Genomic DNA, 12,594 nt, shown 5'->3' on the forward strand with positions numbered 1-12,594 from the left:
ATACCACAGAATGGCACCAGTCTGTTGCAATTTCCGATGTCTGTTCTGTTTTCTATGCCGAATAGTGGAAGTACACCTCTCTTTTAGTTAAAAAAAAACACATTAAATATTTTTCCCAACATAGCCTCCAGGTGGAGCATGTTTATCACAGAACTTGATCAGCCCAGCAGGAGCCCTCCCTACATTCTCTTGTCAAGTAATCAATCTGAGCAGAAAAAGATATCTATATTTTAAAAAGTTAGGAGCAGTTCAGAGATCCTTCTCTTCTGGGTCAGAGGTGCACAGTATCCAGTGGTTGTTGTCCTTTTCAGCTTTGTGAGAGTCCAAGAATGTGTGAGCTGTCACCTCATACTCTTTGCCGTATGTGGTCCTGCAAGGATATGTGACACATCACAGAGCAGAAGCAGCATGCACACATTTAAACATGACTTCTAGCTGCCATACTCAAGGTCCTGAGACACTGATAACAAGTTAATCTACAATATAAAGTAGTACATAGTATTATTGCTGCATTTGATTTTCAGAATTTTTTATTTAGATACAGAGGATAATGTTATATGTTCAGAAGACAAATTGTTGTCCAGGTAACCTACGGGAGTCTCCAATTTGCCATTTTAATCCACTTTTGGAGAAAAAAAAGCAATACTACACTCTTTATTTACACTTATATACCCATTTTATCTCTCCTTATCTAAATTACACGCAGTACTGTCTGACAGTCTCGAGTAACCTCCAATTTTTTATATATATTTGCAAACTGTAAAAAAAGTGCAGGGATTTATGAAACACAAACAAATATTAACAAAAATTCAGTACTTGAAGTGCAAATAGGGTTTGAAAAATTCTAACAAGGTTAAAAGTCCATTTTTGCTTTGAACACCTTTATTATTCAACGCTCTTAGATAAGTGTTTTTCTAATTTCTCTAAGTAGTCTTCAAGAATAGCTCTCCAGGTTTCAAGGTCAGATGCACCTATAAGCTTTGTCACAGGTCTTTGCTGTGTCTACTGTGTCTTAAGTACATAACTTTCAGATATTGTTAATCTGCTGTTATTATTATTATTATTTTTTATCTTTCAATTCTTCGTCGCTTCGTATTTTACCCTCTACTTGTCTAGTTTCCTTGTTTTTTTATTATTGGGAAACACTGCATAACATGTCAAGCTCTGCCAAACTTTCAGATAACAGCATTTTTGGAAATCACATTACAGTTCAAAAATGCAACTCTACGACTGAGAAATTCTGTCATCCTTGGCATTTAAAGAGATGGGAAAAATATTTTTCTTTTTGACAGACTGAAAGTTGTCTGTTAGTTGTAGACACAACAATAATTGAGTGAACTTGATTTTTTATGCTTTAATGTTCAAAGACTGGACTGAAAATGAATGAAAAAGCCACGTGAAAACAGTGAGAGGCCATCAGAAAGCCTGAAGAACTGAAGACCACCTTGAAAGATTTCAGGAAAGTCTGGCTACTTTGATTTGATTAGTGTGAGGTGAAATAAACTGAAAATACCAAAGAACATGATCTCCCAGAACAGCAAGAGCCTGGTTTGTCTTGCAGTGTACAATCAGCACCTTAACATCAGCCTGTAAAAAAATACAGTGAAGGATGTAGTCACAGCAGTTTATACAGTAGCTTCTGTTACAGCCTTAAACAACATAAAATATTGATGTTACCACAGACTGAGTAGTAGATTGTGAAGATACAGTGAAGACTTACAGGAACCGGCTGACCCTCATATTCAAGTCTCTCCAGAGGGTCAAAGTGCACTATCTTCCACCAGGACAGAAAGCAGTCATTTTCATCCAAATATACTTCTTGGAGGCGAGACATTTTTGCACACTTTAAAATAAAGTCACAATAATATGACGGTATTAGATGTATTTCTATTGAGGCTCTTGAATTAAAAATGTTTGTTCAGGCTTCATTTACCTTTTGGAAACGTTGCAGATCACTTTTCAAGTAAAGCTGGAGAAAGACATTAAAAGAAAATATATTAATACAATAAAAAAGCAGATAAAAGATAAAATGTAGAGCTCCTGCAAGAATAAACACTTAACACTGGCATGAATTTAATGTTAAAATTTGGGTTTTCATTTATATTTTTCAACTACTTTTTTTCAGAGGTTGAATCAATTTAAAGCATACATCTGAAATAAAAGATGATGGTTGCGTTTGCATGTTTTTTAACACTGTTTTCTCATGATAGCATGATAATTTATTTCATATTTCATTCAAAACAAACTTTATTCTAAATGCAGGGTAGCAAGGGGGTGGAAGCTTATCCCAACTGTTCCTAGTGCACACAGAACCAACACAGAGAGACAAGCATTCAATCAGGCTCACACTCAGAGTGAAAATTTAGAGATTCATATCAACCTAACATGCATATATTTGGACTGTGGGAGGAAGCTGGAAGAGAACCCACACATACACGGGGAGAACATGCAAACTCCACATGTTCCCCCTGAAACCTTCTTGTTTTTTAAATATAAGAATTATAAAATAAAAAAGTAAGGAATTAATAAATTATATTGGCTTTTATTGAGTGTGTTTGTGGTCTACTGGCAGTGCTGGTTTCCAGTCTTAACTGCTGCAAGAATTAAGGACTTGTAATAGAGCTTCTTCACACTTCCAGTGAAGCAGTCTGTGCCTGAAGGAGTTCTGTAGGGCTGTCAGTGTTCAAAGGTGTGGGGCGGCAGGGAGGGAGGCTGTCCTTTAACAAGGTCGAGAGTTTAGCCATCATCCTCTTCTCTCCCACTATCTCAACTGGAGGGTCCAAATGGGATTCCAGTACAGAGCTGTCATGTACTGGAATGCCCCGATACCGTTAAGGCAGCAATGGATGCAACCTGACGTCAGACTGAGGAACATCCCTCACTGATCAATACATCGGACGTTACTTTTATCATGTCTAATAAAGGCGGAAATTGCAATGTGTTTGACAACTAAGTTTTACAAATCGTGCATTCACAGAATTACACATATACACTTGTTAACTTGTAGTCCTCCGCAGCTGTTACGTGGTCTGTTTTGATAAATGAAATCAGGTGTAACACCATAATCACTAACCTTTGAGCCCACCTTAAAAGGAACTTCATTTTCTCGAGATAATGAAATAAATTATCCTGTTATCGCGAGGAACTGGTCCTCATTAATTCAAGGTAAGAAGAGAATTAAGTTGCTATCTTGAGATAATGATTTAAAAAAGAATAATTATCGAGCACAGCTGCTTTTAGCTTCTGTAAGTATCTGCAGCTGATGGTTTCCAGTGTTCATGGCCATAATGAATATTTTAACTCAAACAGAGCTGCATCTGTTTCTTCTCAAGTTTGGACTAAATTGATAATATTCTGTAAATTCAGAACTGATTAAAAGAGCTGCTAGAAGAAGACTAGACAAATGCCATCCATTTGGGATATAAGCAAGTAGATAACAAATCTAATGTTTTTAAAGAAAATACATTTAAAAATGCCTTCCGCCAATAAATGGTGTGACTGTATGATTCCATGAAATTCTGCAGTCTTGAAAAAATTGGAGAAATTCGTAACCTGTATCAAAACCTCAATTCATCACGTCAAGTCAGTGCAGCTCCGAATCAATTCCAGTGTACCCAGTAATTAGCATCAGAGGTGAAAAATGGTTGTATGACTTAAATAAACAGTTCTACTATACAAAAGCTCAAATAAAGCAAGTATAAAAATGATACGTTTTAAGCTTATTTTTTTACAACATCATGGGATACCATCTATAGCCTAAAGGCTCCCAGTGTAAAATGTCTGGAGGGCCACTTTAAGTCTAAAACATAATTAAAGGTCTGTGAGTTTGTGTGTGTGTGCATAAGTTGACTTACTCCACTGGCAAAACCACTTGTAGTTTTCAGGGTAAAACTTTGATCAAAACACAGTGTTGATCCTTCAGGACTGCCATCAACGCTGTCACACAAACAGTGTCACATGTTCAAGCAAGTATTTGTGTTGGGGTGAAAAGTGATTTCATTTTGAGTGTTTACCTGGTAATTATGAATGCAGTCCGTGTGCGAGGTTGAACATTTCTTCCTGCGCTAACGCCACACGGAGCCTGAATACCCAATGACGGAAACCTTGTCAAACTCTTAATGTCAGCGTTAATGCTGACAGCACTGCGCTCCCTGTTTTCTCCTCCTATGTTCACCAACATCACGACATCCCCAAAGTGCAATTTTCCATCTTTTGTCCCAGAGAGATTCACCTACACATGGACAAACAACGCAATCATAACTGCTAATGCAGCATCACTGTTAGTGCTTTTGCTGTAATTGTGTTCTTTATGAGCTCAAACTCATTTTTACCTGCTGCAAAATGGTCTGTTTGAGGAGGTCTCTTTTCTGGAAAGTGAGCTCACCCCTCTCCTTTTTCTCCAGATATTGTTTGATTGCATCCTGGAAAGATATCATTTAACACATTGTATGTGTAAAGATGTAAGCAAACCTGTACTTAAAACAATCAGATGTAGCTCCTAGTATTAAATTAATGTTAGATTATGTGACACATCTTACTGTTAAAGGTATTTATAACACATGAAGTCTTGATATAAGTTAAAAAAAAGTTGGAAAAGAAAGAAAAAGACATTTAAAGCATTGAAGTGTAACCAGTACATAAAGTGCCAATTCTCTTTCATCAGACTATAAATACAGCAACCTAAATTATATAACATTCCTTGCACTAGCAGGGGTACAATGTGGCTTGTGTACACACACACAAACATATGTATATATATATATATATATGTACTGTATGTATGTATATATATATATATATATATATATATATATATATATATATATATATATACTGTATGTATATCATACAGTATATTTGCACATGAGAACTTCTATAAATATTTATTTTTGAGAAAAACTGTTAATATTTTTTCTAAATCTTTTTATTTTTTTTAACTTGTCCTGTCCAGCAATGTAGCAAACAGAATGATGGTCTGGCTGCTGTGTTGTGCCGAGCAAATTTGCTTTGCCGAGAGGAGCTTTATGGGTATAAAGCTCCTCTTGATAATCTCATTTTTTATTCCTTTATTTATTTAAATATATTGTTTTATCTTATTTATTTGGAATTATGGAATTTATTTAATCTTGCTGGACCTGACCGGAGGGGACAGGAAAAAAAAAAGAAGAGAAGTAAAAAGGAAAGTAGAAAAAGGGAAGAGGAGACAAAGATACAGTATATTGAAGCAACAACCCTTCAACCAAACACAATGAACTGCTACACCTGCACATAAACACAACAGATAATTTCTTATAGGTTTTACAAGTAAACTAAGCTGACAATCATCAGGAGTAACCAAGACAGCAACAAGATGTATCACAACAACAACCAAAATATCAAAGACGCACATAAAAAAAAAAACAAAGAAAAAAAAACCTAAACAAAAGTAGTTTGTGTATAAACCCACTGGACAACTCAGTGCCTGTCTCAGCATGCAGAATATGAGGAATCAGGAGGGAGCAGAGATTAGTGTGATCGTGTAAATGTGACCACGTCTCTACGTAGGCTAGAGGCAGACTAGGGCAGCCCAGAGACCCGGGCGAGCAGCAGCAATTCTGGAGCACGAACCCAAGGCACACCACCACAAAGACCACCCTGGACCCACCCCGAGTGCGGCAGAGGAAGACCCCAGCCAGAGATTTAAGAATAGGCTAAAACTGCTTAATTTAGTATTTTTCTGATGACATAGCTGGATTATTACATGTAATCTATTACTACTCAAAGCCTGGTGATACCTGTGTGAATATTAATTTACAACAACAATAATAATAGTAATTAATACTTTATTAATCCGAAGTGGGAAATTAGCCTCTGCATTGTACCCATCTCTAGATAAACTAAGAGCAGCAGACTACCATATTCCAGCACCCAGGGAGCAGTTGGGGGGTTGAGAACCATCAGTGGTTCATCTCCAGTATTAGTCCAGGGATGTGAACCTGGGTCCTCCTGGCCCAAGTCTTCTCTCTAATCACTACACAAGTAGTGTCCAGCTCTAGTCCTCAAGTCCACAGTCCTGCAGGTTTTAGATGTTTTACTGCTCCAACACACCTGATTTAAATTAAATGGCTCTCCTCAACAGCTTGTTATCACTTGCTGCCAAAGCATGTTGACCCATTAATATTATTCAGGTGTGCTACACCAGGAAACACCCAAAACCTGCAGGACAGTGGTCCTTGAGGACCGACTTTGGACACCCCTCCACTAAGCTACCACTCTCTCGCTAACTGCCCCCAAATAAGTCCTTAAAAATCGAGTGGGTGAGTCAATACAGAATAATGCAGCGAAACAAAGTTTATTCAAACCTTAGACTAGTGGAAAAGTCTCTTGTTCATAATTCCATACCTTTATTCCTGATCTGTGCGCTTCGGTTCTGTTTTTGTTTTAGTTTCTGTTGGATTTGTAATTCTTTAGTTTTCAGCTGTCAAAGGGTCCTCTGTGGTGTCTTGTTTCCTGTTTTATGTGGTAGAATTTCTCCCTTTGGTGTATTCTGTTCAATTTACTCCCTACTTCCTTGTTGTATCTGAGTTTTGACTTCTGATCACCACACCTGCTCATTTGTCATTCAATTTCAGAATAGTCCAGTTAATTTTCAACAGTCAGCCATCTGAGTTTTGCCTTTTTGTACAATTTTAATTTGACCTCTGAAACATCCAATATTTGCACTGCTTTTTGTATAAGAACAAAGAACTGGTTTGCATGTCTACTTGCTGCATGCCTACATGTCTACATGTCTACCATAGTCCTGAATTTGGGTCCATCCTTCTTGTCTCTTCACAATGGACCATGACAATTGCAGAAAGGAATCCAAACGTTTGCTAAACGTGTGTGTGAGTGTGTGTGACTTTGTGTGAATTTAGAGACATATTAAAAGAAATGTGGAATTTCCCACGTTGATATAAACAGCCAGAACAGACTGAACTTAATATTGTCTCAACATATGGCGCAATACTTGAAGGCAATAGCAGCATGAAAAAGATCAAACTATTTTTTGATTAGATTAGGAATTTTGAGTTGGCTAATAGGTCAAATCACGTGCTCCAAACCAGCACTGTACATAACATTGATTAGGTATTCACCACATCTCTCTTGTGCCGTTATTAATACTGTCTTAAAAAAGCATTTCTCTTTCTGTGTTAAGCTTATTTGCAAAAACATATATGTAATTTAGCAATACAAACACCATCCCAATTTCGTATTAAAATAGGACATTAATAACTTCTTTTCTGCAAAATCAATATAAGTAGGGAACCTCATAAAATGAAATGAAATTAAAAATTGAACTAAACTGAACTAAAACCGATTTTCAAGCCCACATAAAATTTTTATTAGTTAATGTGAATTAACGTAAAAGCTAGCTGAGATAACAACGTTAATGTCCTGATTTTATGAACTAACCTCTTGTAACAGCTGGTCCTCATACCAGTTTCCGGTTTTCACATTTGGTCGAAAACGTCCTATTTGAGACATCCTGACAGTAATTTCGACAAATATCAGTGTAATTGTGTGGTATGGTGGCTAACGTTTAGGCAGCGCCTTATGCTTTGTTTGATTAGAGGTTTCTAAGGTAACAGCTTCTTCAGCAGCTCTCGCTGTTTGTCGCGAGAGGGCGTACTTGTACTGCTGCTGACATCCAACGCTATAAAACTTGTCTCCACATCAACTTGATTAATTAAACTGAATTAATAATACGGAACTTGTCTCCACATCAACTGGATTATTTAAATTGAATTAATAATACGGACTAATAGTCACAAAATTAACTGCTACACACATTTCTCTCAAGTGTTGCACAAACATAGAGGCACATACTATGAGACAAAAATACAAGACAAAATTTCATTAGTTATTGATTTTAATTACAGGTGATGTAGGATTATGTTATTTAAATTCCTTTGCTGTTGTTCTACTTGCAATACACTGTAATCTTTACATATACTAATTTACACACAATTATATTTAAATAGCCTCTCTCCAGATGGAACAAGATCCATGTGTTTAATGGTCATGTTCCCTCTTTCCATATGCTTGTGTCAGTGACCATTAGCCCGACCTCTGATACCAGAGCCATTTCTGTGACTAAGCTTGTGGTTTTTTTCCTTAGGCATGTCACTATCATCCTCGTCTTCATCACTCCGGTCATCGCCTTCCAGCTGCAGTATGAAAACAATACACAGAGAAGATGTAAAACATGAGAATGAAGATGCAGCATGTATTATAGCTCTGACACATTTAGCAAGGATGAATGAATACTCAGAACATCATAAACACACCTTACTGAAGAGAAACTTATAAACCATTCGTGATATAAGAAACGCCCAGTAGATATGGAGAATCTGTAGAACTAACAACATGGCATTGAAGAAATAGTAGCCAAAGAAGGGGGGAAACCGTTCCAGTGGGTACACCCATGTACAATGAATAAGCCTGCAGAATACACATTATTACAGTTTGTTTTATTATTCACTGCACATCTCTTTATGGATTTTTTTTCTTTATAAATACAGTATTTATAAATACATTATTATATGTACATCATATTGAGTCTTTTCAGTTAACACTTACCAGAAAGGAAAAATAACAAGTCTTGTCACCATAAAGACAGCCGTAAAAACCACAAACATGGAGTTAGAAGTCTGGTGCCACTTGCCGTAGTTAAATACCTTTGCACCCTGTGACATTACCACACAACAGAATAAATGTCTTTTTTTTCTGTAGTTTTTTAATACATTAAGAGACAGCAGTTAAAACCTATTTTGTTGTACTGAGTAAGAACACAAGAGAAAAAGTAAAAGTTAATTTTAACACAAACCAGATGAAACATGGGAACGGGGAAAATGACTGTACATGCACACGTATTGTCATCAAACTTGCTTATTGAAACAAATTACATACATTACATTATTACAGGTATTTCAATATATCCGCATAAAAACAACTAATGCGAACTGCCTGGAATAGTCATATAATTCAGATTTGTTGGTAGATATATAACTTGATTCTTGTCTTTTGAAAGGCAAAAGTTTTACAACCAAGGGCTTGTTTTTGTTTTTTTGAATTTTTGAAACTACTTTGCTGGTTGGCAGCTTTCCAAAATGTTATACTGTAACAATTATCCACAAGCACCATACAACACAGTATCCAATACGATAACAGATATTAAGTAGAAAAGAATATAAATAAACATAATATTTCCAACCTCAAGCAGTATGTCAGAAGCGTCATGAACCGCCATCACAAGGGTTCCAATACGAATATAGTTTGAAATCCAGGAGAAACTTAGAAGAGTCAGTGTGGCTATATGATGAATCACCTGCTCTTTGAAGTCCTAAACACATGCACATTATAGGTAGTGTTAATTATGCTGTGTTAATTAGGCCTAATTATGTTGGACAAATCATCAACTATCTGAGTCATACATTCTTGCAAAACTAACAGAAAATACTGGTTGAATAAATTATATAGATTGTGTAATATGATAAATAGTGAAAATTCAATTAGAATAAATTCTGATCACTCAAACTAATATCATCTCTAGTTAATGTGCACACACTTACTTTCCGCTTCACATCAAATGTAAGGCTGAGTAGAAGAGAAAGGTAGAAGCCCATTTCCAAAATGTAGTACCAGTACTGTGACGGCAGCACAGACTGTATGAAAACATACATGTTTTATGTATCATTCTGCATAATTTAATGTATAATCCATCCTAATAACAAAGCTAAAAAGTTTTACCTGTTTAGGAAATCCTGCCCAAACCTCCTTCAGATTATAAAACCAAGGTTTCTAAACCAACAGAGAAGGAGAGGAGAATGAGGAGGGGTTAGTCAAGGGTAAGTGTTGGCAAGGAGTCAGTGGGTTCATGGAAGTTCATGTACAATTACAACTGCTAGCACATGAGGGGAAAAAAAAGCTAGAAGACGTGAAAACATGATAGAAATGTCCCCAATACTTACATCATAAAGGGCCAAAATTCCACCAAAAAATGCAAAAAAATAAAAAACACATCTCCAGCTGTTGACACAGAGGAACAATAGTGTCACATACTCAGACAGACTTTTTAATATCAGTGAAAAATAAATAAAAACAAACACACACACCTGGCTTCAAAGAATCTCTTCCGAAGCCCTGGTCGTTCTTGGTTCCTCCTTCTCCTAAACCACACTTCGACTCTCCTTTCTGTCCATCCTGTCTTCTTACACAAAGAGCTCACATCAGCCTGTAACACAATAAACACAATCCAGCTTTAACTTTCACTTCATACCATGATACACACTCTCTAAGGTTTAAAGAATTAGACAGTGGCTTTAAGTTTTAGTGTCTAATAAAAACTGATGATTAAAAAAATAATATGCAGATCCTCAAATTCCAGTAGCATTTGCATCGGCAACATTGCCATTAGAAAACTTAAGTCTGAAATATATCATCATCAGGGTCTGTCCAATATATCTGTAATGTTATATTCATTTCAGAAACTCATGTCAGAATACTTTCTGTGTTAAATTATTTGATTCTTTTTACTGCATGATGCTCTGCAGAAATGTGGGGTTTTCTTTTATCTAGACAGCAGTGCTCTCTGCCAGATGAAAACACCTTTCTTGCTAGCAAAACAAGAAATGCAGCCATCATTTGATGCTCCAGATCTCTGTTTGCTTTGTTTTCTGTTTTGTTCATATCCCATATGTAACTGCTGATTTAGGGATGGGAATAAACCAATTGAAATGCTTCTTTTTGCGTACCTGTGCTGGATTCCTTGTTTGGCTGCAGAAGTACTTTTCTAGGACAGGGTTGTGTTCGGCTGAGAGGCGTACCCTGTCCTTGATCCCCCAAGCATTAGCCAGCAGGGTGGCCACGTATCTAAAATGGCACACAAAGCTCTGTTACCTCTCTCCTAACACAACAGCCCAGATTTTTCTGAATTTCATAATGTTACTTTAAGCTTGTGCAACATAATCCGGGTATTCAAAAACCAGAGGATTGCTAAGACAGCTAAACTCTCTGACACACAGGCACATATATTGACACGCTGTTTGTTCTTGCCTTTCAAAGAGGTATCGGACTAGAAGTAGGCAGAGGGCGCAGGGAAGTGCGGCATAAAGTTGAGAGGCTTTAGCGTAGACGCGATCTTCTTTGTCCAAAAGATCTGACCAGGAGACATTTACTGGCAGCCACAAACGTTCCCACCACAGCCACTCACTGACTGTCTGCAACATGGTGCTAAAATGAGAGGACAGTCAATTTAAAAAACACAATTCAAAGCAGTTTAGAGTAAAATCATACATATATATATATTCTTTTTTCTTTTATATATATATATATATATATATATATATATTCTTTTTTCTTTACATTGGCTGCAATGATTTGCTACAGCATCCTGCTGGTCTTTTCTTTGGACCTGCAGTCATGACAGAAGTAACAATACTGAAGATGGAAAACTGCAGTACAAATCAAAGGGCAAGAGAGATAAAAAAGAAAAAAAAAGGTTGAGGAACAATTCATGCAGACAGATAATAAGGAGAAAGGTAGGAAGTCCTTCCTCGTGTGGATGTGACCCATTACAAGGTGTAGATAAAGTGTATTTGGGCTGAGCAAATATGTAATTAAATTTATTTAACAGTAGATTATAATTTCGTGTTGTTACATTTATTCACAAAGATAGTCATATCAGTTTGTCCCTGAACCTAAAATGTAGTTAATAAGTCAGCATGGGAAAATGCTTACATACCTGCAGGCAGTGTTTTCTTGACAAGTTCCAACAGAGGAGAGGGAGGCTGACATAAACAGAAAGAGTTTGTGTAACCAAGTGTGATGAAATTAAAGTAAATTACTGTGAACAGCTCAATATTTTCTTCCCATGACTATCTTTAATGATAAATCTTCAAATTCATGTCTTCACATGTTGAAAAAGCTCAGTTTCTTGCTAAAGAATACATCAGTGGAGGCAAATATATAGTACCCTAATGCCAGTACGTTTACACACTTACCCTTGGTGTGACCAGTCCAAGTAACACTGGATGTTTTCCACTGAGCTGCTTGCGTGAAGCTGGTCTGTTACTCATAAAGTCTGCATTTAATCACACCAGATAACAATACTGTTACTTTGCATTCACTTTTATTGCTTCTGTAGCTACGCTTGAAGAACCAAGCAATAAGTTAAGAAAGCAAATATTAACTCGTGAGCCAGTGCTTTGCCTAATCTGTGTGTACCTCACTGTGTGTGAACAGGCTCCAGTGATCATGTTGAATTTGAGCTATTCATGTGGTCGCTCACCTGGTTAGAAAGACTGGAATCCTTCCCTCCCACTTTGCTCTTGTGATAACACCCTTGTTGCAGCTGTAAGTCTTGTGAGATCAAGAAGTGGAAACCGCTAGCAGCCCTTGGAGCATTTTGTATTTTTCAGTTGTACATACAGAATTGCAACACTCAAATTCTGGGATTATTTGCAAACCCTCACCTGTGAGAATTCCCTTGGAATGCTGAAAAGCCCCCACAAAGGCCCCATTCACTGGTGGGGCAGAGAAGGAGGAGCCCGGCAAGAAAGAGGAACACACAAA

At 36.9% G+C, this 12,594-nt stretch overlaps 2 protein-coding genes across 3 annotated transcripts; both read right to left on the reverse strand.

The window, feature by feature from the left end:
- Positions 1-210: 210 nt before the first annotated feature.
- cfap161 (cilia and flagella associated protein 161) lies at positions 211-7,584 on the reverse strand. Of its 2 annotated transcripts, none has more exons than XM_041997430.1 (8): positions 7,435-7,584; positions 4,332-4,421; positions 4,014-4,081; positions 3,855-3,936; positions 1,934-1,969; positions 1,721-1,843; positions 1,514-1,587; positions 211-370 (listed from the first exon to the last, which is right to left on the reverse strand). In XM_041997430.1, exons 1-8 carry the CDS (start codon positions 7,504-7,506, stop codon positions 250-252), a joined length of 666 nt encoding a protein of 221 aa, XP_041853364.1. In that variant the 5' UTR covers positions 7,507-7,584; the 3' UTR covers positions 211-249. The 2 variants fall into 2 exon arrangements, with proteins under 2 accessions (XP_041853364.1, XP_041853363.1); XM_041997429.1 differs by having other exon boundaries at positions 4,014-4,231.
- Positions 7,585-7,873: 289 nt separating this feature from the next.
- cers3b (ceramide synthase 3b) lies at positions 7,874-12,491 on the reverse strand. Its single transcript, XM_041996366.1, has 13 exons — positions 12,311-12,491; positions 12,024-12,103; positions 11,765-11,810; positions 11,077-11,253; positions 10,776-10,893; positions 10,137-10,255; positions 9,993-10,050; positions 9,772-9,822; positions 9,594-9,686; positions 9,236-9,364; positions 8,602-8,708; positions 8,310-8,463; positions 7,874-8,189 (listed from the first exon to the last, which is right to left on the reverse strand). The coding sequence occupies exons 4-13, from the start codon at positions 11,247-11,249 to the stop codon at positions 8,070-8,072; spliced, it is 1,122 nt and encodes a 373-aa protein (XP_041852300.1). The 5' UTR covers positions 11,250-11,253; positions 11,765-11,810; positions 12,024-12,103; positions 12,311-12,491; the 3' UTR covers positions 7,874-8,069.
- Between the last annotated feature and the right edge of the window lie 103 nt (positions 12,492-12,594).

The sequence above is a fragment of the Melanotaenia boesemani genome, chromosome 10, assembly GCF_017639745.1.
Source record: "Melanotaenia boesemani isolate fMelBoe1 chromosome 10, fMelBoe1.pri, whole genome shotgun sequence".
Taxonomy (NCBI): domain Eukaryota; kingdom Metazoa; phylum Chordata; class Actinopteri; order Atheriniformes; family Melanotaeniidae; genus Melanotaenia; species Melanotaenia boesemani.